The sequence below is a fragment of the Scylla paramamosain genome, chromosome 24 (assembly GCF_035594125.1).
Source record: "Scylla paramamosain isolate STU-SP2022 chromosome 24, ASM3559412v1, whole genome shotgun sequence".
NCBI classification, from domain to species: Eukaryota; Metazoa; Arthropoda; class Malacostraca; order Decapoda; family Portunidae; genus Scylla; species Scylla paramamosain.
Window position 1 is genome coordinate 8,533,554 of NC_087174.1, and position 26,264 is coordinate 8,559,817.

At 36.6% G+C, this 26,264-nt stretch overlaps 2 protein-coding genes across 15 annotated transcripts in view; both read right to left on the bottom strand.

The window, feature by feature from the left end:
* Window positions 1-1,155: 1,155 nt before the first annotated feature.
* Window positions 1,156-5,780, bottom strand: LOC135112687 (zinc finger protein 791-like). 2 transcript variants are annotated; one of them, XM_064027340.1, is made up of 3 exons: window positions 5,633-5,780; window positions 4,723-5,269; window positions 1,156-4,325 (listed from the first exon to the last, which is right to left on the bottom strand). In XM_064027340.1, the coding sequence occupies exons 2-3, from the start codon at window positions 5,180-5,182 to the stop codon at window positions 2,806-2,808; spliced, it is 1,980 nt and encodes a 659-aa protein (XP_063883410.1). In that variant the 5' UTR covers window positions 5,183-5,269; window positions 5,633-5,780; the 3' UTR covers window positions 1,156-2,805. The 2 variants fall into 2 exon arrangements, with proteins under 2 accessions (XP_063883410.1, XP_063883411.1); XM_064027341.1 differs by having other exon boundaries at window positions 5,613-5,692.
* A 3,960-nt stretch (window positions 5,781-9,740) lies between these two features.
* Window positions 9,741-26,264, bottom strand: part of LOC135112688 (uncharacterized) — a 167,618-nt gene continuing 151,094 nt past the window's right edge. For 12 of the 13 annotated variants that reach the window (XM_064027344.1, XM_064027346.1, XM_064027342.1 and 9 more), the window contains 2 exons: window positions 23,969-25,219; window positions 9,741-12,434 (listed from right to left, as the gene is read on the bottom strand). In XM_064027344.1, coding sequence (XP_063883414.1) covers window positions 12,374-12,434; window positions 23,969-25,219 — 1,312 coding nt within the window. In that variant the 3' untranslated portion in view covers window positions 9,741-12,373. Of the gene's footprint in view, window positions 12,435-19,746; window positions 19,805-23,968; window positions 25,220-26,264 lie in introns of all 13 variants that reach the window. The other variant, XM_064027347.1, reaches the window with a different exon arrangement.

Consider the following 26,264-nt stretch of genomic DNA (forward strand, 5'->3'; position numbering starts at 1 on the left):
ATACTGTTTTTGTACTGTATTGGCATGAAAATGTGAATAAATTATAATGTCAGCAGTCAAAAATTACAGGATATTACGAATCTGGAAAAAGGGACTTGCAATTTGTGATAAAAATGACAGCACTGTAGATGCTAAGGATGACCTTAAGTCATTTCATAAGTACATCCCAGAGTTAAAAAGTTGATGCTTCCTCACTGAGCACTCTGAAACAATCAAATGGATCATTGCTGGAGGATTGTGGGATCATTTACTTATTACCTCCATGTTTGCAAAATATCCTTGCTAGACTCATACAGGAACCTTGGTGTCTTGACGGACTCCTTGCTGAGATTCCATCTCCAAGTTAGGTCCATTGTCAATAAAGCTTCACATATGACTGCCAATATTCTCTGATGCACTTAATGTTCACACTGTAAAAAACCCATCAGACCTATCACACAACATGCCTTGTGTGTGGAACACAGGTTTTCTGTGGGATCTCTGCCTGTTGGAATCATTTCAGAGGTTTTGGACTCGCCATATCGATGGACTGAGTCATCTTACAGGGAGCATATTGAGACCCTTGACCTATACTCAGTACAAGGTTGTTTACTTAGGGCTGACTTGCTGAAATATTTGAAAAATTTTCACAATGAAAGTTGCATCTACTCTGAGGAATTGTTTATCATGGCACACTCTCTAGGCACAAGGAGGCATAGATACAAGATTGCTCAAACTCACTGCTCTTTTGAACCCAGGAAGTGCTACTCAGATGCACCAGTATGTGAAATTTGTTGCCAGACCATGTTGTTGCTTTAGATTCTATTTCTTCTTTTTTTAAGCTGGCACTACATTCCCATCTAGGCACACTTGATCAGCACCAAGACCAGATCCTTCCACACCCTGCCTGCCCTCCACAATACTAACCATTTTTTACACACCCTATTGAAATTTGTTTGATCAACTAACAAAACATTAATACACCATGATTGTATCCATTGGTTCTGCACAAAGTACATAACTCAGTCCTTCACTCTACCAAACCTTCAACTAACATTACTTTCAAGGGACTGGCATACCTGCAGACTTAAGCTACCCCTGCATTTAACAAGCAATTTACTTTATTTGGTAGACTAGCTAGATTAACAAGGTAGCCTACTAGGTGAGTAAACCAGGTGAGTAAATGTTTTTATTTAATTTTCACTTACATTCCATCTGTAATGCCATGCAACAACATGGCTGTGGGAAAAGAAAGGCTCCACCACCTTATCCCTGAGGAAACTTGTTTAACGGTGGCCTCAATGAATGTAAACAGTATGAATGATAACAAAGTAAAGAAGGATAGACTAGACATTTTTTGAATTCAAGATTCATATGAAAGGTTATGGAATAATAACTGATTGCATGAATGGGAATCAAAGTGAGATGTTAGAGGGACTGGAAGGAGTGGAGTGGTTTGGATGGATGAGAAAAGAGGAAAGTAGGGAAGAGGGTTAAGAAGTGTACATTCCTGCCTCTAACATTATGGATAGGTATAGATGCACATGGTGGGTAGTATAAAAGATTGCGTTAATTAAGTATGTCTAGATCTGAATATGCATCATAAATCCAAGTGGAAAAGGGAGGGAGGATATAAGGAAATTTTGAAATTATCTGAATGGGTGCCTGAGAAAATGAGCAAAGGGAAAAAGTTATATTATCTGAACGGGTGCCTGAGAAAATGAGCAAAGGGAGAAAGTTATAGGTTTTAGTTGTAAATAATCAAAATGGAAAATAGTGAGGTTACAGTTGTATTAGGAAAATGGAGAGTAAATGGAATGAATGAGAATGGGGAGTGCCTGGTGGACTGAGAGATAGAGAAGAAGAAAAGTGAGGATGAAGAGAGAGGATGAGGATAGAGTTCCTGTAAGCAGCAAGGAAGTTAAAAACATATGGAAAAGGCATTTTGACCATTTCATGACTGGAGAAATAGCTGGGGAAACAACAATGTCTAATATGGAATATAGAATATAGAAGCTGATATAAGGTAAGCCACACTAAAGTGTGATGAAGCTGCAGGTACAGATAAAATAACAGCTGAAGTATCAAAGTATGGGAGAGACATAATAAAATGGTCCTGACATAGGATTTGGTGTGGAAGCAGAGAGAGGTGACAGGTGAGTGAAGGAAGGCAGTTACCACTCATCTGCAAACAAGATACAGAAAGAGGTGACAATAAGTATCTGGGACAGAATTATATAAATATAATGAGATGAATTGAGAAGAAAAGAGAAGGATGGGAAAGGTAGGCATGTTTAGGATCATCTGTAAAGATTATGAAAGGGAGAAATGTGTTCATAAATGTAAAAAAAAAAAAATATGTAAGAATAAATAAATTAATTAATTAATAAGGAATAGTATTCTCCAATCAACACTGCATCCTGGAAGTGAGTTTTCTGAAAGAGATGCATAGAGTAACAAGATGGAAGTGTGAGAGTAATAAAAGTATGTACAAGAGATGCAATATGAATACCAAAGGAAACAGAGAGAAATGTGGAGTGATGGAATGGATGATAAATACATTGTGATATAGTTTGGCCACACTAAAAGGATGAAGAATGTAAAGAAAGTGTATGTCAAGGAAACTGAAGGTGCCAGTATGAGAGGTGAAAAGATTAGGCTAAAGAGGTACATCTGTGAAAGAGGTGCTCATAGAGGAGTGCCTGAGCAAGCACAGAGGTCCTTGGATAGGGAGGTGTTGTGGCCACTTCCTTGGGAGAGACACTCTCTCTCTCTCTCTCTCTCTCTCTTAAAATGATAGTTGTTATAATTAATGACAACACTGGGTCATTGCCACTGGCTTTCCCTGATGACATGGTACTGTACTCCATTAACCTCCACTATATTAACATTTGGAGGCACTACACTGGCTGGCACAAGCAAGGCTGATCTTCCACTGGAACAGCTAATGTCTGTAGAAATTACAGGTGTTGGCTCAGTTTTTATGACTCTGTCTAATTCTTGAGGATTTGTCCCCTCAATGTCTACAGTTTGCAATGTACTTTCGTTATTTTCATCAACTTCTGGAATAAGGAATGGTTCAATCTCTGGCTTAATGACTCTAGGAGAATCTACATCTATGTTATGATATTTATACATGTGCTGAGACAAATCTTCAGTATCACTCAGTGTTATATTACATAAAGCACATAAATAGTGTGACACATGACTGCTGTTACAATAGTTAGATATTGTCTCTTTTCTAGTATCTACTTTATCTGTCACTCCATGGACTGATATTCTATGTGCATGTAATTCATCCTCTGATATAAATTTTGCAGAACATGACAGGCAAACAATGCTACTGTTGCTAACATGGGTGGCAACATGATTCTTATAAGTTACTTTTGAGTTAAATATGCATTTGCATTCCTTACAAGTAAACAAATCAAGTTTAGAACCATGAGTCCTTCTCTGATGAATTTTTAGAGCCCTCTGTCCCACTGACCAGAAATCACATTTGTCACATGAGTATCTTGTTACTTCTACATTATGATGTGTCTTTGCATGTCTTTTCCTAATGAACTCAAAAGGAAACATTCTGTCACATTCTGCACAAGGAATTGGATTCTCTGAGTGCTTTAATCTCATATGCATATATGCTGACTCTTTTGTCTGGAATTTCCTGTTGCACACCTTGCAAGCACTGTCATGATTTCTTTGATGTGCCCAAAGCAAACCATTACATTTCATCACTATTCCACATATCTCACAAGGACCCTTGTGTTTATGTTGGTGTTGCAAAAGTTGCTTCTCGCTGACATAAACCTTCTTACAGTGCTGACAAGAATATGGGTACCTCTTGGCTTCTTCATGTTCCTTGTGTTCTCTGACAATGTGTGCTCGTAGGTAGCTGTGCTTTGAATATCTCTTCCCACAGATTTCACAAGGAAAATTCTTTTCCTTACTGTTGTATGGAAGACGTTTCTCCTTCCACTCTTTTTTGAAGGCTTGTTCAATATTCTCATGATCCTCATCATCCACTTCATCATCTGTTATCCAGTCATCTTTCTTTTCAGATCCCTGCACAACACTGCTCACTTTATCTAATATCTTGCTGCCCTCTTTTGATAAAAGTAATAGCTCATCATTACACTTCTGAACTTTGACACAAGAGTTTCTTGAACAGTATGTTATCTTTTCACTTTCAAAATTACCTCCATGTGGAGAATACTTACGGAATTGTTCATTTCTGGAAGATTCTTTACTCTTTCCTTTTTCATGTCTCTTCATCTTTTGCCAGAAAGCAAGATCATCCTCTGAACTGTACTCACTATCTTCTGACAAGATATAATCTTCAACATTATCTGAAAAAAAAGTCAAGTTTTTAATGTATAAATAAAGGCTGCAGAAATTAATTGCTGAACACTGTGAAGGGGATACAATAAACAGGCAGGGTAGAATTTACATCCAAAAATAATGTAACACTGTAGTACCATAAATATATTTCTAGGGTAGTCTAACAATTCAGAATTAAATAAGTGACCTAAAAAAATAAGTGGGAAATGCTAAGGGGAGGAAAAATATAGAAATAAAAAGGAAAAGAAGGGAAGTGGAGTGTAATGGTGTCTATGATATTTGAACCAATAAACTTTAAAAAAACATGGCCTTTCTGTCAATGGAGAAATATAAACTTAATAGATAATTGTATTTTCCTGGGAACGTACAAACAAACTGTGACCATGAATAATAATGAACGCTTACCTCCAGCTGGTGACGGTGACAGGAATACGTCATCTTCTGGTCCTTGACAGCCATGGGGGGCAGAATTAATGTCGTATCTTTCTTTTCTGTAGGTCTGGGCCACAATACATTTTTTTCTTTTCTTGAATGATGTGATATGATCTTTAGACTCTCTGTCTTTTGATGAAGTCACAGCTGGAGGCTCACTGGAGTCACTAACACTACATATGGGAAGGTTCACTTGCACAGAAGCCTCACAGATTGGAGAGAACAAAGTACAGAACATTATAGGCACTAAGACATCACTGGTAAGAGCTGAAGCAGCTTGACAAGCTGCATGTTTGTAAATTATTGTTCCCTTTTCACTTGTCTTTAATATCGTTTCAGTATCTGACTCCAACTCCCCTACAATCTGTATCATACAATTTTCTTCCATAGTAGAATCAAGAGTTTCAGCTTTCAAAAAAACATTGTTTTCCATTTACAAATATAACAACCTGCAGGCTAATGAATGCTCTTGAAATATTGTGATCATCATCACAGACCCATGAAAGATCCACGAATGTATCTGAAAAGAAAATCAGAAACTGTTAAAGTCAAACAGTCACTTAGTAACCAGATGTCATTGTGTCATTAGCAGAGGAGGGGATTAACTACGATAAAAGAGGGCGGAGCTAGACTATGAAGAAGAGTGACAAGCAAAACCAGCAGTATTGAGGACCGCATCCTTGAGGATCCCACAACCCACACCTGCAGTGATAGACAAAGGTAAGTACTGACCCTATATATATATATATATATATATATATATATATATATATATATATATATATATATATATATATATATATATATATATATATATATATATATATATATATGTCTTCCTATAATAAAGATGTAGTACGTACATATTACCAAACAACAATACCTTGGATTGACAGCGGCTTCGATCTTGATCTTGGTTGGTCTACTGGTTACTAGTTCAGTTTAGAAGTAACTCGGTCCATTACTAATTCGGTCCACTGCTAAAGTGGTAGGTCAGATGAGACGAGTTGGTTGCCCAAAATACTTCGAGTTGCTATGGCAAACTGAGCCAAGTTTACTTTTATGATTATTATTGTATAATGAAAAAGGTGAAAAAAAGTCAGTCAGCCAACTTCCCCCTGGACATTAAGTAGAGTAATGATATTTACATGAAGGAAACTGCACGTACAAAACTTGAGTTGGTAAAAAAAAAAATTAGTTCAAGTTGGTAGGAGAGATGGACTGAGTTAGTTATCAAAATACTTCGAGTTAGTAGAAGCGATAAGCCGGGCTGTCAATGGAACGACTTGTTACCCTTTCATCAAGTAGTCATTAAGTCTTTGAAATAACTATTAAAAATGAATAAATAAATAACAATAACCACCTTATTCCTAATTTCTTTGTCAGACATACCATATTTTCCCCGAGAACTCCTTCACTGCCTCAACCATTCCTCCATATATTTCTTTACACAGTCCCATCACCACCACCATCATTCCTGATCTCCACCCTGTCATTCCTATTTTACCTTAACTCAATGTCTACAGTAAACACACACACACACACACACACACGTAAATATAGGAGAGAGAGAGAGAGAGAGAGAGAGAGAGAGAGAGACACACACACACGCACAAACCATGTACCGTTCGCAACGCCTCAACACCGCAACACAGGTGTGAGGCAGTAACTTCAACTTGCAAGTTAGATCAATGGACATCAGCATGACAGGACCAATAAATCCCCTCACACCACCGTTTGTATCATTCAAGGAACCAAACCCTCACTGTGACAGACACTGATGTGGCAATGGCCTCTCTCCCCCCTCTAGGGCTTAATACAGTATTTAATGCTTCTGACATCGTGCAGACCTTCATCTGACCTCTCTGTAAGACAATAAGTAGTTCACTCATTTGCTATAACTATCATTGAATTACACATGTATAGTGTGGTAAACTACATTCCTCTGCAAACGGGGAAAAAAAAAAAAAAATATATAGGATGGTCCTTAACTCAAAAGTACAGTATGTGACCACAGACTCACACTCACAAAAGTAGGTGGGTGTTAATGGATAACTCAGGTATTCATAATATTTCCAAACTTTCTGTTAACCCATCCTTAGATAATGTTATTTCATTTTTACTACCTTCAGTAAGGCAATACTGACTGAATAATACTTATTTTAAGAATGAATTGTTCTCAGCTTTTCCTTCACAAGGAAAAAAAAAAATTGGGTATGATATTCAAGTTTTATTCATATTCATAGTACATTTTGAAGTATAATTAGTATAACCAACATATAAAACATGCCAAGCATAGTACTGCAATATACTGCTATAGTTAAGAAAGCACAAATTAAATGATAGCTTCCTAAAAGCTTTTCTGTAAAAGACAAAAGTTAGCAAAAATGTTACTCTTTTACATCCAAAGAGCATGGCAACACTGACTAATGTCTATCAGGCACAGTGATGCATTGCAGGAGATAACACACTATGTTAGTTATACTATATAAAAGATTACATAAAGGTCATGATTATCTTAGATCAAGAATATAAAGCACAGGGCAGCACCAACAAACTTATGCATATTAAGAGCATGCATGTGTAGCACTGAACAATACCAAGAGCAACTGTTATGCACAGCATGAGAAAACATGCCACATGGCAGCACCAAGCTACCAACACACTTGTGCATGGCAGGAGAAACCAAGGTGCGTCAGTTAATGCAGAGCATGCCACAACACTCAACAAGAAACACATCAACAATGACACACACAGATACAAGCAGATAAAGAAACAAACCAAACACAGTCTTTTACCTTCAAACTGTATGGGCATTTGTAGGAAACAAAAGGAATATGTAACCCCCAAAAAATTAAGAGACATTTATGGCACTGCAATCAAACTGAAGAATTATATGTAGTATTTGATCTTTAAAGAAACAAATTCACACTCTTCTTGTCCTGCAGCACATGCAACAAGAGAGAGAGAGAGAGAGAGAGAGAGAGAGAGAGAGAGAGAGAGAGAGAGAGAGAGAGAGAGAGAGAGAGAGAGAGAGAGAGAGAGAGAGAGAGAGAGAGAGAGAGAGAGAGAGAGAGAGAGAGAGAGAGAGAGAGAGAGAGAGAGAGAGAGAGAGAGAGAGAGAGAGAGAGAGAGAGAATCACTTTCAAGCAAGCTATATACAAGCAAGCCTATGTACAATTAGGATGCATTGTAGCAGCCAAGTGGAGCAAACATCATAAACATGGTAATATACAATATACAAGAGTTTGCACAAAGCACATGGAGCAGCAGACACCATGAGCAGGGAGATGTGTGTACAAAAACAACAGTTTGCACAAAGTACATGCAGTAGCACAATAGGACACAAGCAAACAAGTCTTGCAAAAATATATGACATGCAAAGAAAACAAAATGCCAAACCTTAGAATGAGCTTTGTCGATATCTGTGAAAAACAAACTAAAAACTTATGGATTTAATCTAATTAACAATCTCTTTTTCCCTTTCCTTCTCCCTGTCTACTATTTATTTCTCCACTTGAAGATGTAATAAATTCTTAATTTGATCTACATGAAACGAATACTTTTGGTTAGGTGGCTGGAACACAAATGCAAGGGAGGGACAAATTTGTGATTTTCTAATAATGATAACAAAGTCTGGGAGACTGTCTTTCCCAGGAGCACTTTCTCCATGGAGCCATGGAGCCTTACTTCCACTTCCACAAAGTGCTCCTCCACAATTTTATGTGGTACAGACAGCCCCCAAACTCACAATTCAAACTTCTGTTTTCAGCTTTCAAAAAACAAAATTTACTATTACTGTCTAACTAATAAGCTACATCAAACAAATTCTCCCTGCAATTTTGACAATCATGACTTTTCAAACTTTTCTTTACAGGACAACCAGCTACATACACAAGAGCGTTCCTTTCAATTACGTAGTGGCATGCTATCTACCACTGTATCTTCAAATTCAGAGTCAGAATCTGAACAAGTGGCCAAGGGTAATCCAGTTCCCAAGCTGAGATTACTGTGTCAACAAACTGTGACTCGTCTGCCTCACAATTACTAGATGAAGGTAGTGAAAAAAGGTCATCATTGATTTTAAACCCTTCATCAAACTGTATGCACTAGGATGGTCACAGTTCCCAGATTCAATCCTCAATTTGGCAAACAAATTTTCAAGACAGTCCTGATGAAGTGTATGGGTAACTAGACACTACTCTAGCCTATTTCTGCTCAACAATAAAAGTGACTGCAATATTTATGGTGACTATCTACAGGAAATATTTAAAACCTTCTATAAAACATTAAAAGATATATGATCAAATACACTGATCAATAGCCCAGTAGTTTTGTTAGTGGTACCATCTTCTGGCTATATTATTCAGCTTCAATCTTAGTGCTGATCCTGAAGTTATGGATCATTAGACACATTTTTTGGATTGTGTTCTTGAGGCATGGCATGAACAGCTTTTCCCTAATGCGGTAGTTATTGGCTATAAGTTGTACTAACTTTACTTGCTAAAAACCATGAATATCACTTATAAAGTTGTTCCCATACCTATTTTTTTTTTTACCAAACCCATATTCAAGTACTCTTCAATAGCTCATCACCTCATCAGTGTTGAAGAGATTATTAACTTACTAGAGAGTTAAACGTGTTCTGCTGTTAGGCTCTGATGGAAGACCTGAGTATGCTCCATGAGTGACCCTCATGAAATGTAGTCAGAGGACTGTTCCTTTCCCACATAGAGAAATAAAGGTTGACATGTAAGGGAATGCTTGTGGGTAGCATTGTAAAGGTGAGAGGGCGCCTTGCCTTGGCTGTCACTCTTTGTGGGGAATGTCACTCTGGTATATAGATAGAGATAAACTTTGTTACAGTTGGCTTTACCAAGTTAATGTTATCATTACTTTTTTTCTGTTGCTGATAGTTAAAAAAAAAAAAAAAAAGCTGAGTTGTATGGCACTTAGAAGGGCCAACCAAGCCAGGAGAGGAAAATGGAGAGTGACTTCTCTTCTTTATAGGTGAAACTTGTTGCACATGGGAAAGCAAAGAGAGCAATCATTGCATAACCTATCATACATGGGCTGCTGTCCTGACATCTTGCATACAACATAAAATATACTAAACTACAAAGTATTTTGGTCAATAAATATATATATTTTATATCATATTTTATACATATGTGTGGCATAGGACAAGATGAAGGTAAATATATGTATATAAAACTCATACATGAACAATTGATATAACTATGTTAATTATAAAATTTGTATCCAGATTAACTTTTATGCTAACCTTTGTAGCTGAATGGAGTAACAAATCTGATCAAATACATTAATGAAGCTTGTTTCAAGAAATTATTTTGGGGAGTAAAGAAAGAACCACAGCTAAGAAAGCAAATGTGAATCCTGGCCATGACAGGCAACAGAACCTCCATGCTAATCTAGGCAGCTGAAATAATTAGAAAAGAAATCTGCAGTCTTGCTGATGGAATAATTAATATCAAGTACTTCATTATATGAGAGTAAAAATAAATGTTATCATACCTTTCATTCATATTTTGGCTGGGCAAACAGAGGCTGCAAATGATATGGAAATGAGTTATCTGCCTGAAACAGCCAAACTTCTCTGAATGTATGCATACTGTGATGCTTCTGGTGCTACACACAAATGGATCAAAATACATATGTATCTATAACAATATGTGAGTCAACTATGTCTTTTACTGTGAAATAGCACAGATGAGAGTACTTTCTCTCCTGAAGGATTGGAGAAAGTCAATGATGCTCTGTGTGCATATGATGCTTCTTGAATGATGTGCTACAAATATCCCTTGGATTTGGTTGCATGTTTTAGTTGGTGATATGATAAAAAAAATTAATTACTGGTGAGCAGCTAAATGGAGATACATAATATAAAACAAATTTAAGTCTGTTACAAAAGAAGAATTAGATAATGTGATGTGAGCCAACATGATAGTTATCACTGAAACAGCGAGAACTGGCTGTTTATATTAAATTCTTTAGGTTTTTCCACTATATATTTTGTAAAATATCAAGAAATAAGTTAGAGAGAGAGAGAGAGAGAGAGAGAGAGAGAGAGAGAGAGAGAGAGAGAGAGAGAGAGAGAGAGAGAGAGAGAGAGAGAGAGAGAGAGAGAGAGAGAGAGAGAGAGAGAGAGAGAGAGAGAGAGAGAGAGAGAGAGGTATGCCTGTCAGCTTCTGTTCCCCATCCATACATGAAGAAGCGCCGTGCAGACATTTATACCATTCAGAGACAACATGAAACAATTATTTACACTCTCACACCAAGCAATCGGTCATCTAAATCTCAATCACATCCCTAGTTTAAAAACAACTGGAATGAACAGAATGATAAAACAACTTGAGATAAATATATGTACTTACACAGAACTTTTTACTTGTCTACAAAGGTGATCTAGATTACATTAAATTGTTGATTTTTCTAGCTTTACTTTCGTGCCACTTTGATCTAATACTGAAGAATGCTATACTAATCATAGTTTATTTTCTAAAATGTATTCATTTACTGACTGAGGATTTGTTTTCAAAACACTCATGTGAAAGTCACACAGCTTGGGCAGAGCCTGCACGTATCATTCAATTCTATACTTTCTTTTCCCGATTCACCATTAGTTAGTAACACTCCTTGGCACCTTTATTTCATTGTTAATTGTCTTAATTATAAATTAATTTGCACCAAGGCCATTGGTGAGTGCAGTGTGACCTGTGCCCAATGTGCTGGCCCAAGCAGGTCTGGGCCAACCATCCAAAATGTCTGTCTGTGCCAGCTCCCAAGGTACTGAAATGCTGCTGACCATCAGCCTTCCCATCTTCAATAAACTGACATTAATTCAAATTCCTGAACTTCCGTTTATTCGACCAGACTTGCAGCAGAAGACTCACACAATCACCAGTCAACAATCCAGTCTTTTCCAGTCTTGTGCCCATCACCATTACCGAGGAGGAGGGCATGAGGCTTGCCAGTTCAGATGACCACCTTCGTGGGGGCCTGACCCATCCTCTCATGTTGGCAAGCCGCTTCCGCTCTCTCTCTCTCATCTTCACATTTGAACATGATAATGACCAGTAAGATATGGCTTACATTTCATGAGCCCATTTCTATATTTTTTTATTTCCAAGTGAACACTGGGAGGAATATTGTCGGAAGCGCCTCACTTAGCAGTCCCCTCACGAGGAACTTGGCAGCATTATGCTATTCCTCCTCGGTACCAACATCACATTGGACTGCAGTCCCTAAACCCCCTGCACCCATTACACTTCCTCTGTCACCTGTTGCTGATACACGTCCCCCTGGCGGTGCCTTGCAAGGGCTCAGCTGTGGGCACTCAGCCTCAGGAGAACGTGTGATGGGCCAGGCGCGCAGTTCTGACACACCCTTCCCTCACTTATGTCCCCTCATGTTCCTTCGCTGGATCCAGACCTATCGACACAATCCATCTCGTACTTTGAATAAAAGACTTGATACCCAGTTGCCTCTCAGTTCCTTGGAAGTTACTTACGAAGGCTTCCATCCCTGCCCAACCCTATGCCTGGCCAGTACACTTGGCAGGAGTCCTCTACATCACTACAGCAGCTATGATGTGCTCCTGCTGCTACAAGTATCCCAGAGTTGCATATGTCTTCACAAAAGGTGTATCAACTTTACAGCTTTCTCTGCAAAATAAGTAAAGGTCAAATAGTCACTGTAATCAAGAAAGAATAAAAGTTAAATGTATATTCTGGAACATATGACAAGCTTATTATAGCTATCACCAATCATCAATTTACACAGCTAGGGCAAGCACATCAAGAATATTTCTTAGGAAACAAGGTACAACATAAAAAGCAGTTCTAAGGCCAATAAGGACAGTCAAATAATGGGCCTCAACTACATCAGGACAACACTACAGGAGAACTCAATCCTGTACTGACAGCACAGTTCATGGGGCACAGTCTTGAGCTTGAGTAGTGAACATAAATTTCCTTAGCATCAGTAATTTATAACAGTAAAGAACACTGAAGCAAATCTTTGAAAGAGACATTGATGCATATGTTGAATTATTGTTTTTTTATAGTACTTGTTACAAGTGATTAATTCTAATTCATATAATTATGCACAGCAGGATCTGGAATAGTGCAAGAATTTGGTGGATAAATGTGGTAAAACTATCCAAAATTGTGCTATTTGCTACATATGACTCATGGAAATCTGGTGAATGGTGGATCCTGAGTTTATAGGTTAGACTTCTAGAAACCAACAAATACCAATAGTAAAATAATACTCCATCATATTACTTCATCCCACAGCACAGAATGCTACAATTAATGGCTTACTGCTCACTTCATACTTTTTCTCTTACAGGAAAGGTATGACTGCAAAATCAATGAAATCTAATTAGGTTGTTCCCAGAGTGCCAAAGCAGTCAGGTTCCAGAGCTGCAGACATTCCTCATTGCATGCATTGCTGAACTGTCAAGCACTGAGAATCTCAGAAAACAGTACAAATCTATGGAGCACTTCAGATGGATGCTTTTTCCCTGTGCTGCAGTTTTTCTGTGGCAGGGACAAGGTAGTGTTGATTTCGGTGTTAATGTTTCTGTATGTTCTGTGCACTGCTAAAGGCAAACTGTAGAGTCTATGGTATAGATAAAAAAAGGTTTGTGTGAAGTAAGCTTGTGAGATGAAATTGTATTTAATTTCAACATTTTCAAATGTCAGGTGATGCATCTGAAGCAGCACAGCTGGCAGCTTGGTGTTGATCTATTTATGCAGTGCTGCAGTCTGGCAGCAAAACCAATCACTTGAACCACAAAAATACATCATAGCTGATTATAAACATATGTTGCATGAAGATAAATCTAACTCTATAAAAGAAAATTAAAACTTAGCTAACTTATGAAGTAGCAGCTGTTGCCTGTGAAACTACATAGTTGGCTATGAGTCACATGTTGTGTAATATGTTGCTTGCTACAGCTTCACAGTTTAGCTACTCTCTTAGATTGGAAAAACATGTTATAGATTACTACAGTATAAAGTTACTGTCACTTTATAAAGACAAACTAATTTTAATAAAAATTATTCATTATTTATCATTTATTTATTATTTATTTATTTTTTACTGAGCCAGATGAAGGTCAGTGAGCGTAACATTATCACTACCTGCTGCTATACATACTTTGTAAACAATACAACATGAAGACTATTTAATATCTGCCAGGTCTTCCATTAAATACCCATAGTTAATACTCACTTAAAAATAGTAAATATACACTAAGTTATTTTCTTACAGCAAACTGACAGTGTGTATCTACTAAACTGAATGTTTATTTATAATAAGTTGATATTCATTTGGTAGTGAGGAAACATTTAATTTTGGGCCAATTTGAATTGCTAAGCCAATTATATAATTCTATCTTAGAAAATGCATAAGGAGTTTTAAGTGAAAAAAAAAAAAATATTGAATTAGTCACAAGTTACAGTTATGCATATATCAAGGTTAATTTTACATGGAATAATGTGCAGGGGACAGGAATTCCAAGACTTCTTCTGCTGGTGTTACTGAGATCCAGCATGTCAGTGAACTAATGATGTGGGTTATGACATTTGATTTGCTCGTGAGTAACTTGGTTTTTCGTTGAGTCCCTTTCATGGCTGTCTGCAACTCATGTTGCTTCAGATCCATTAATACTCTATTATAAATTATGCTTTTGGATGAATATTCTGGAGTTCATAAATGTTGCTGTTTGATCTTGCACTATTGATAACCATGCTGTACATAAAACAAGAATAGTTTTAGTGTTATTGACAGCAATTTGTTTAAGTAATTTTGGTGTTAAAATACTGTGTCATTGTTTTTTTCTTTTTTTTATGGGATCTGGATAATACTTTAAAAATAAAAGTACATGTTTGCCCTTCTGATAATTGATATGATATCTTTATAAAAACACTTGTAACACAAACATGGTGGAAATGAGGTCTTGCAGTGAGGCATGAGGTCTGACAAAGAGTGCATATAACCTGCTACATGTGATGAGAGAACATGAATAAATTATAATGCTTGGTTGGGGAGAGTATTACTGCTGAACACAAAATTATATATATATATATATATATATATATATATATATATATATATATATATATATATATATATATATATATATATATATATATATATATATATATATATATATATATATGAAACAACCAAAATAGCAGTACTTTTTATAATGGGTTTAGGGAAAGTTCATCCCGTAGTGTTGGGGGAGAAGAGTTTAGGAGAGGTGGGGAGGGTTGCTTTCCAGGATACAACTGGAGATCTCACACCAACACGGATATGGTAGGCCACTTATCACCTGAGTGTTAATGAGTGTTCTGGTTAAGATTGAAGGATTGCTGCCATACCATCAACTCATCTTTTTTTGACTGCTCATAGTGATCATTACTACAAAATAAAACAACTCACATCTGACAACTACACATTGAAAGACACCTGTCCATACAAATTAATTATCTTTTTTCTTATAAATCTTTATACGAGTATAATGTTCAATTATAGAGCACCCATATGTAACATCCTATATGACTATGGCTAAATATCAAAACATCAAAATTTTCAATTGATGTGTGTTTATTTAAATGATTCCATTATTACTCAAATAACAACAAAATATACTTTTTTTCTTAATTATGATATATAAATGACTTTCCATGAAGAAATTAAGAAATAATGTGGATATATAAAGAAAAATCTATCACGGAATCAGTTCAATTTATACTGTATATGAAGACACAAATACACATACTGTATTCTACAAAATTAAATAACTGCCAAAGCTTCAGATAAAACAACTTTATGAATGATATTTTTTACCAAGCATTACAACGATCTGTTTTGTTGAGGCCTTCTGTATAGGTCTGGCCAACAAAGTATGTCTTGCCAGTGAAACAGGAATCTCTGGCAGCCTCAATGAACTAAAGCAAGCACAAGGACAGGATGTAATGAAGCTTTTTTTCATGCTCCATTTGTTTTCTTTTACAATTAACTTTTAAGCTGTTAACACTGCTGAAGTCATTAGAATGGATCTTGTTAGGCTGAAGAAAAATAAGAGTTGGCTTGCATTTAGCTTTGGTTGAAGCAACATTTTTGAATAGCAGAATATCTGAGCATGCAGGAAGAAGCATGCAAATTCTCATATGCATGAAAAGCAGTTGCAAAACTTAAGAAGGATCTGGAGAATCAAGAAAGGCTGGCCAATAGATAAGATTCTATTCCAAAAACTTGAAGCAAAATAAAATGCAAATGTAATCATCAAAGAAATAGTCAAAGAAACATGATATTCTCTAAAATGTGTCAGAGCAAATACTGCAATGTGGCATTCAAAAAGATTTCAAGATAGCTCCCAAGAAACCATTCATAATTTTGGGAAGAGAGAGAGAGAGAGAGAGAGAGAGAGAGAGAGAGAGAGAGAGAGAGAGAGAGAGAGAGAGAGAGAGAGAGAGAGAGAGAGAGAGAGAGAGAGAGAGAGAGAGAGAGAGAGAGAGAGAGAGAGAGAGAGAGAGAGAGAGAGAGAGAGAGAGGGGAGGGGGGGTCTAATCAGCATGTTTTATGAAAGAGGTGATGTAAGTGATGAGAATATATACAAACATTCAAGCTGTTGGAAAGATCTGAATCAACCAAAGCAAAGATGAAAGCTATCTCTTCTTTACTTGGCTTAGTGTGACCTATTCTGATGACTTAACTCTTAACTAGTGATGACAGCAATAAAGGTTTTGTAGTGAAGAAATAAAGATGAGAACATAAATAACTCAAGAAAACTGTAATACATCTGAGCCTCTGCAAGCAAGGGATGCTCTGAGATTGCAAGTGGTTCATATTCTGCTGCCTGGACACTTGATAGCTGGATGTACAATGCAGAAATCTTTGACAAAAATACAATTAACCAGTATGAGCCAAAGTAAAATTCTGTATGCTGTAAATGCATATTCAGGTGATGCATACGCACATATGTGTACACACCCACACACACACACACACACACACACACACACACACACACACACACACACACACACACACGTGCACACACACACAGTGCTTGTTGAAAGTCTTTGCTAGGTGACATTCTCATGTATGCTGCTGCATTAAACACCAATACTATGCACATCATCAATGTTATCTCCACTTTGCTTCATCCTAACCAAGGTTTGTTATATAATGACCGTCATCAGTTACATTTAGAATCCTAGCCTAGTGTCCTGTATTCTTCAGTGCAATGATCCTGGAGATCATATCTTTGATTAACTGTTTACCACATATATTATGAGATAAGATCACAAAATATTACAGGGTTGTCAGGGAAAATGGTCACAAAGAGAAAGAGCAACTATCACCTTCCTGCTTGACTCACCTAGTAAAGTGCCATATGTCATTTCAGACAGCAAGAATATTAACCCAATAGAGAACCAGTGGCTGTTGTAAAACAGAACCTGGAAACCAAAGATGTTTGTACCCTTCCTGTCATAACCCCTTTGGAGTGTAAGAAACACAGAAACTGAGAGGCATGCTTGCCAGTCCCTGACAGATGGATAAAGTATAGTCCTTAGATGTCAAGATAAAAATGATGGTCTCAAGATAATTTGTGGTGACTTTGTATATCTCTGGTCACTCACTACATTCTGAAGACTGAGATGACAATCATGAAGTTTTGAGTACAGATACTTCTTGAACACCTCAAAACCTTGGTCTATCACTGCTAAAGAACTTGAGTGAAATGAAGAGAAATCATGGATGGTATACATACAAACTACTGAAAATAAGAAATTGCATTAGTGTTATTCTAAATTATGTTTAATGCAGCTGCATATGTGAGGATGTCACATGGCAAAAACTTTTGGTGAGCAGTGTGTGTGTGTTTGTGTATGTGTGTTTACCTGGTTGTATTTACCTAGTTGTATTGTACAGGGCATGAGCCAAAGCTCATTTTGTCCTGTCTCCAAAACCTTATTTATCTGTGTAAGTGTGTGTGTGTGTGTGTGTGCCACCAATTTACCAGCAACTGGTCTGGTACATCCTTTATCCTGAAAAAAAAAAATCTAGAACCTTTGATGCATGTACTTTATTTTGTTTCTGGAGGTTATGATGGCCAGCCACCAAAATTAATGCTTAAGATCTGGAGGATCCCTATTCATGGTGATGCTGGTGTGATTTTTTAAGTGATGCCTATGGTGGCTCATGCTGTCCCTCAGTTCCTCCTAGCACACTTGATATCAAAAGCAGAAATGACAGCCCTATGTAGATGATCTTCAGCCACTTGGCAATCACAGAAAAGCAGCTGGCATCTGCTGCTTCAATTCAAGATCCTGACTCTCCCATATCTGTGTACTGACTGCTCTACCACTGTTTTCCACAACTGCTAAATTAGTTTATTGGCTAAGATAGAAATATTGGCAGTAGCATGCCAATATCTCATCAAATGACATTATGCTATACATTTATTACAAATAATTACAATACTGTAAATAAAAATTCACAAAGTAAAAAACATCTTTCATATTTGTTTGAGGTGATATGTGAGAATTCTTTAATTTTGAATATTTGAGGGGAAGAATATACTATTCTACTGTGAACCTCATGATTTCTTATTCAGATATTTATTTGGTAATGAAAATGTTGGAGACAAAAGTTACAGTACACAGATGATAAAAAAAGAAAAAAAAATGAAAGAACAATGATCCACACAAGTGAATCCTTATTATCAGAGTTGCCAATTTACTGCTCTTCATAGCATTTTAGGTTGAAAAATTGTGGAGTTATTCTGCATCTAGGGTGCTTCAACATCAAGCTTGGCATGAAAATTTAAGTGATTTAGGACTTTTGAAATTTCTTTTAGTGCCATCTTAAAATTCAAGTTGACAACTCTGGTCATTATAAAAGTCAAAATTTTTAATTAAAGAAGAGCGTTAACAACAAACACAAATTTTGCTACTGAACTCTTCCTTTCCCCCAACTCCATGACAAAAATTATCACAACACCACAAGAAAATATTGTATAAAATGTGGATTATACAAAAGAGAAAGATAAAACCTTGCAACAGTGAAGAAATGCCTTAGGAGCTAGCATTTCAAAAGCAAAAGCATCTACTGAACTGAACTAAACATAGACATCAGTAATGGAGGCCAACACAATCCACTCTGTACCTCAAAACTTGGTATCATTGAACTCCATCATTGTACTCAACAAAAACGTCTCTTCTAAAGAAAAAATTTCTGTGCTGACCAATGCAGAAGTGTTGTTTGATCAGTCATCTTCACTGGAAGCACTTGAGAGAATACTCAAGCCCATGTGTTATGCCTCACCGCCCCACAATTTTGTACATGAGATGTGAAAACTTGCATAATGATTCCAGCAAAGGTTTACATTAAGAATGTGTCATACAATTCCTTGTACATTTGTGCATGCCCACAAAGACTTGAAATATTTGATGAATACTAGTCTAGAAGTCTCTTAATTAATTACTATTACAAGACAAGTAGTCTGGCAAAACAGATAATCTGGTAAAATTTTGGAACCAAGGGAGCTGGTAAATTGTTGGTGTGGTGTGTGTGCATGTGTGATATATATATATATATATATATATATATATATATATATATATATATATATATATATATATATATATATATATATATATATATATATATATATATATATATATATATATATATATATATATATATATATATATTTATTACCTACATTATTTACTGCAGGTAATTTAAATGAAAATTAACAGTGACAGAAGACTAATCAATATAATGTGATGAGGACAATAACAACCCACCCACTCATCACAAAAGCAGCCAACACATCAAGGAGCAAAAAAAAAAAAGATTCAATATAATCCGTGTTAGTCAGAGGACAGGAGGTGGGCTGAAACAGTAAGGAGACAGGGGGCAAGACAAGTGTTACGGGGAGGCCCCTACCTCGAGCGAGATAAGGTACACCAGACGAGCCTTTCAGAGCCAAGTGGGAGTTAGTGAACTGAAACAGACAAGAATCAGAGGGTGTTACACACAGTGCATAGGAGCTGAGGTTCACAAGGAGTAAGGTATAGTGAGGCACTTTCAGAAAGTGAGAACTCTAAGAATGTGGCACCCTTGATGGAAAAAAATAAATAAAAATAAAAATAAAAAATAAAGAGGCATACATTCAGGTGAGAGATGTGAAAGAAAAACCAGAGACATAAGTTGCCGTTTTGATAATGGTGATACATAACCATGCATTCATGACTGAAGGAAAGAGGAAACCTTATACACAACTGAAGAGAAGGAAGGAGTATGTTCTTAGGAACTGGTTGACAGGAATAAACCTTACACTCAAGACTGAAGGAAGGGGGAAACCTTATACTCATGACTGGAAAGGAAGAAACTTTACAATTGTCATTGGAAGGGAGTACCTACATCCTGCACTTCAGAACAAAACAGTGGTCATGAACTTGTACTTTTGACTCAACAGAAAGAAGTGGACTTGCACTCATGGCAGGGGAAAGATGGACACCTTGTACTTGTGACAGGAGGATAAGATGCCTTGTAATCTTAACAGGGAGGACACCTTGTACTCAATAATGGAAGATGAGGACACCTTGAACTGATGACAGGAGGGAAGGAGGACACCTTGAACTAATGACAGAAGAGAAGAAAACCTTTGCACCCATAACAGGAAGGGACAAAAGGAAACCTATGAATTATATCCATGACCAAAGGAAAGGGAAGAATAAGTGATAATTTCTTAACAACCAGCTGAGGGATTTATTATTCACTTAACTGAATACAATGGAAGTATTGGAGTCACTTCATCATTGAAAGAAAATAAGATAAAATCAGCAGAGGGAATAATAAATCCAAAATAATGTTTGAGTTATGGGGAGCCATGGCAATGTGAGTGATAAATGTTGCCAAAAAAGAGGTAGGTGTTGGGATGCAGATAATATCAAGTCTTTTGTCAATGTGTCTACTGCAGTGTATAAGAACAGGTGTGTTTAACTGAATATGATGACGAGACATGGAAAATGAACATGAAAGATATAGTGATCAAGTCCACTCATTAAAAATGTTTTTTGGGGGAATGGATTGCCTACCACGTCAAGGAATATCTTCAACAGTAAAACTTGAAAATCTTATGGTTCCATCTCAAGATATTCAAAACCTATGTGCTGATAAAATGTTATTTTACTTAATTTCCTTTTTGGTAAATAATGATGTTGGCACTAAGAGATGTCTGGCTCAGGTGTATTCATAACAAAATAACATTTAAGTGGAGCAGCTGTCCCTCACATTAACTCACAATATGAGTATGCAAGTTACAAATAAGTTATAAAAGAATGTTTAGTAGTAGCTGGGTTCCTTCAACACTGCTTGTTTTCAATTTACTGGATAATTAAGAAACTCAAAAACTTATAAAATAAAAATTTTGTTTCTGAATGTACAAACTCATACTTAAACCATTCTTAATACAATGGTGTAATATATATATATATATATATATATATATATATATATATATATATATATATATATATATATATATATATATATATATATATATATATATATATATATCCTATCTGCATTCTCATTTCACCATTGTATTCAAAGTTATCTAAGAATGAATTTATAGTCAGGAAGAAGATTCATCCAATGTGATTTTTCCATTTGCCAATTACATTCACTTTTCTTTTTCTCATGGCACAAAAGCAGCAGCAAAAAGAATTTTTTTGTGCCATCACTCCAAACATTCACATTCTATGCACAGACCACCAACCCCATCAGAAATAGTAACTAATCAAGTAACAATCATCAGCTGAACTGTACACTGCACTATAATTCTCATAAACTACTAATGATTAGTCATTAGATTACTGTTGGGAACTTATCACACAATTTACCTTGTGCTTTAGCTTCATTACCTTCTTTCATTGTCGAGAGGAGCCCTCAAACTAGATAGTTCATCACACTTAGGGCTTATACTTTAAATATAAAAAAATAGGACAATATTTTTGCTCAACAAACAGAACAACACTGTACTTGTAATGTTAAAAGAAAATGTGGAACTGCAATTATATAAAGTCTAGAGTTCAAAATTCACTTGTAAAAATTTTGAGTTGGCAGGAAAAGACTAAGACAAAGGTTGGACCTTGCAATGTTTAATATTTTTATCTGTTAAACTCTTCCCACCCTCTTGCTTGGAAATAATTTTCTTTATTTTTAAGGCCACTGCCTTTCTTACTATAATCTTATAATTCATGGATAAGGGCCACAGGTGAAATAAAGATCACCATGAAAAGATAGGGCAGATGTTCATGAACAAATCTATAAAATTAATTATGAAGTATTGTAATCAGTTACAATAATCTTTGTTTCCAAAATGGTGCAATCACAAGTAAGAATTAACACAGTATCTATCTATTTCCTATGTGTTATGAAAAATTACTAAGAGAGACAAAGTAATGGGAGGGAGAACCACCTCCCCTGCACTATATCTGTTCCTATGATGATGAAATGTAGAGGGAGAAGGGCAACTCAATTCTCTCTAAACCCAGACTAGACACCTAGTCTTGGCTACACCTTTTTGAAGTGGATGCTAGCCTGGTATGTAGATAGTTAGATGACTATATTGTGCAAAGCATTTATGACTTTTATGACATTGCTTGAGGATCAGAGCAATATATATATATATATATATATATATATATATATATATATATATATATATATATATATATATATATATATATATATATATATATATATATATATAATATAGCATGATGAAGTAATATGCTAGAATGTCATAACCTCCTTCATTGTATTTAACATGACTTTCCAACTAGAAGGGGAGTGGTAAAGAAGGTAAATGTCCCTAAGGGAAGTGATGATGTATGGTAAGACTCATTCAAGGGTCAAACAATGGGCAAGGTTGCTCATGGCTCCTCACATGCTGGAGAAGTAAGAAGTCACTCTAGGAAGGATTCTTATATCAGTCACTCAGGGAGGGTATCAGGAACTTGAGGCTAGGCTAAGTTTGGCTTAACTGTGACTACACTTGCCCTACCAATCACAAGTATAGTTAAAGATAAATGGGGAACACCAATTATTCACCTTTGTTTGAACTTGGCTCTTTTTACATGACTTAGGCCACTGGCAAATACCAATATATCTGTACCCATGACTAAGAATGACTACAAGCAATAGAAGATACTTGACCAATAAAATTTCTGATTTTGAATCACAAAAATACTGACAAATAGTTCACTGAGTACTCACGGGTATGTTATTCAATCTCTGAATTTTCGCTGGTGAACTTATCTCTCGCCAAAATATTAAAGCATGCATTATGAGAGAAAAGCAAATCTACAAAGCAGTTGGCTGAGACTGTGTGGACCATGAGGGGCAGGGTGTGGGTTCCTGGGCCATTTATGTCCCCAACCCTCAAGCACCATCACAGATCTTTTCCTTTGTCACCCACACTTAGGATGTCTATTATTACTAGTGTCAGGGAACATATGCTACCCTGTAGGATGTAATAAAGAAAAAACGATAATGGAATCCATGCATTATCGTGTAGATATGTTAGGTTCAAATCATGTTGATGCTGATAATGCATAGTCTGTACATTAGAGAAGGTTATATTGCATTTTTGAGTAAATGTTTTTGTGGAGGTACACTCCTGCTATGTACAGTTAAGTTGGAAGATTACTTCAGTTTTTCATTTATACATATTTTGTTAATAATGCAGAGGTTTAATGGTGCTCCCTTAAGCTGAATAGTGAGCAAGACGCAGTCATGGGACAGTGGTGTTAGTATCTTGGCAACACTGTGCACCATGCTTCAACAAGACTACATGCTGCTATGACCTTTGGATCCTTTTTGATATGACTTGGTGGGAAAATCTAAAAGGATACCTTTTTACTCAACTGAACAAGGATTTTCTATAGATAGAAGATAACTGTCTTTTGAATTGAAAGTATACTGTTGACGGACCTAAGCATAAAATCTTACCTCAAAGTAGTTAAGAAATGAGAGGCAATAGGGGACAGTCAAGTTAAAAAAAAATATATTAATAAATAAATTTTAAAAAATTAATAAATAAATAAAATTAATTAATTAATTAAATAAAAATAAATTAAGGAATAACAAAAAGACTTACTCATCTTCCCATGGACAGATATCAGTCATCTTCTGAGGAGGATTCTCTTCCCATGGTGCCACTACATTGGTTGCCACTCTGGGTGATGGAGGTTTGCTTCCACCTTCAGCAGGGTTGAGGAGCTTATCTGTGCCTCGTGGGGATTCAGCTCGCACGTGGTGGCCACCAGCAGTGCTGCTGCTGCTGCTGGTGGTGCTGATGTTCCCGCTGCTGAGGGTGGTGGTGGCAGTGGCGGCAGCATGCCCATGCTGAGGCTGCTGGCTCACTGGGGAAGCACTACCTGCTGGGATTGGGGTTATAGGTAGGCCATACTGACCTGGCAAATGACCTGACCTCACTGTATAGTCAATTTTAATTTTGCGGGAATCACTGTAGCTAGATGAGGAGCAAGTAGATGAGGGTGATGAGGTTCCCTCACTTCCAACACCTTGCCGGGTTTCAAGAGGGGTCTGCATAGGCAGACTTTCAGGCTTGGGGTGGCTTTCACTGTTACCTGAGCTTAAGCTCATATATTTTTCTTTGGGTTTTGTGGCTTGCTCTGTTCTGACCTCACTCTCATCACATGGTTGCTTTCCTTGTGCTTTTTCACTATAGCTAGAACTGTGGGTCTCTGAGGTTTGAGAATCTTCCTCTTCTACTTCTTCCCATGGACAAACTTGAATAGAGATTTTTCTCTCACATGGTGGACGTGAAACATCTTTACTTCCCTTTTCCTTTACGGCAAGAACAATTGCCATATTTGTTTTATCTGAATGTTCTGGCTGTCCAGGCAAAGACATGCCAGAAGTGGATGTGACCTGTTGGTCTCCAGCCATGACTCCAGGAGCTGAACTAGTTGATGACTTTTTTGCAGGTTCATTAGTTTCCCAAGGACATACATCTACATCAATGGACTTAGATTTCTCTGTTGTACGATTTGGCAGCTCTTGGTTCTCCCATGGACAGACAGATGCTGCTGGATAACTTTCTGATGGAACTGGATCCAGGCTAGGTGCCTGAGACACTGACCCTTGTCTCTTGCCTAGGGAACTAACATCAACAGATTTGGAGCGATCAGGGCGTATCTTTGGGTTTGTTAATCTTTGGTCTGATTTTGTTGGCTGATTACTTCGTGCTGTGGAGGTTGGAGGAGGAGCACTTGTTTCCCAAGGACAAATGTTGGCTGCAGTTGCCTCAGCGTTATTGTCCCATGGGCACACTGTGTTGCTGTGGCTCACCTCCGCTGGTGCTAAACTTTGTCGCTCAGCACAACTGAAGAAAAGAAATTTTAAGTGAAAGATACATAGAATATAACAAGGTTTACAGCAAAGCATTAGATTTAATTGTGAATGCTGGCTATATTAATTAAAATACTTCAAGTATGATCTAAATGCTAACCTACAGACACTTCTTAACTTCACATTTGGGCTATGTTCCAAATGCATATAGAAATTTTCAATTTTGGCTATTATTAATAGTACTATTATTATTTTTATTACTGTCATTATTATTACTACAAGCAAAATTTGATTTATGCTCAGAGAAGTAAGTGTGTGTGTGTGTGTGTGTGTGTGTGTGTGTGTGTGTGTGTGTGTGTGTGTGTGTGTGTGTGTGTGTGTGTGTGTGTGTGTGTGTGTGTGTTTACTTTACCGATATGTATTCTTACAGGATTGAGTGAAGCTAATTATGTGTATACTCATATATTCATTCAGTTGTGGGTTACTGTCTCTCCTCATTACCAAGTCTCTCAAAATTTGTTCCATTTATAAAATTCCTGCTTTCTGAATTCTTTCGATCTTCCTTATTTTCTTATTTTTTGTGTGGTGACCTTGTCACTGCTGCATATTCCTGTCTTGGTCAGATTACTGATACTGTATTATCAATCAATTTCACCATCTTGTCTAGCTAGCAGAATGACATTTGCATATTTATCAGTGTTTTTATCTAGCTGTGTTTTTTATAGGATTGAATCCAGCTCATAATGCCCAATCTTTTAAAGTTAATTTGTTGTATGTGTGTGTGTGTGTGTGTGTGTGTGTGTGTGTGTGTGTGTGTGTGTGTGTGTGTGTGTGTGTGTGTGTGTGTGTGTGTATCTATACGGTTATAATTTTCAGGTCATGAGTTATACTTATTTAGTCTCCTCTCCATTTCATTATTTATCCAGTCTTTCTTTCAACTGGAGCACACTCTTTGTTAATACTTATTTCTTAATTAGTTTATTCCAAACTTCTGTATTTCTATGTGTGAAGTGTATGTCCTCTTATTTACCTGAATTTTCTTCCCTTAAGAGTTTATCATTAACTGTTTTTTTTTTTAT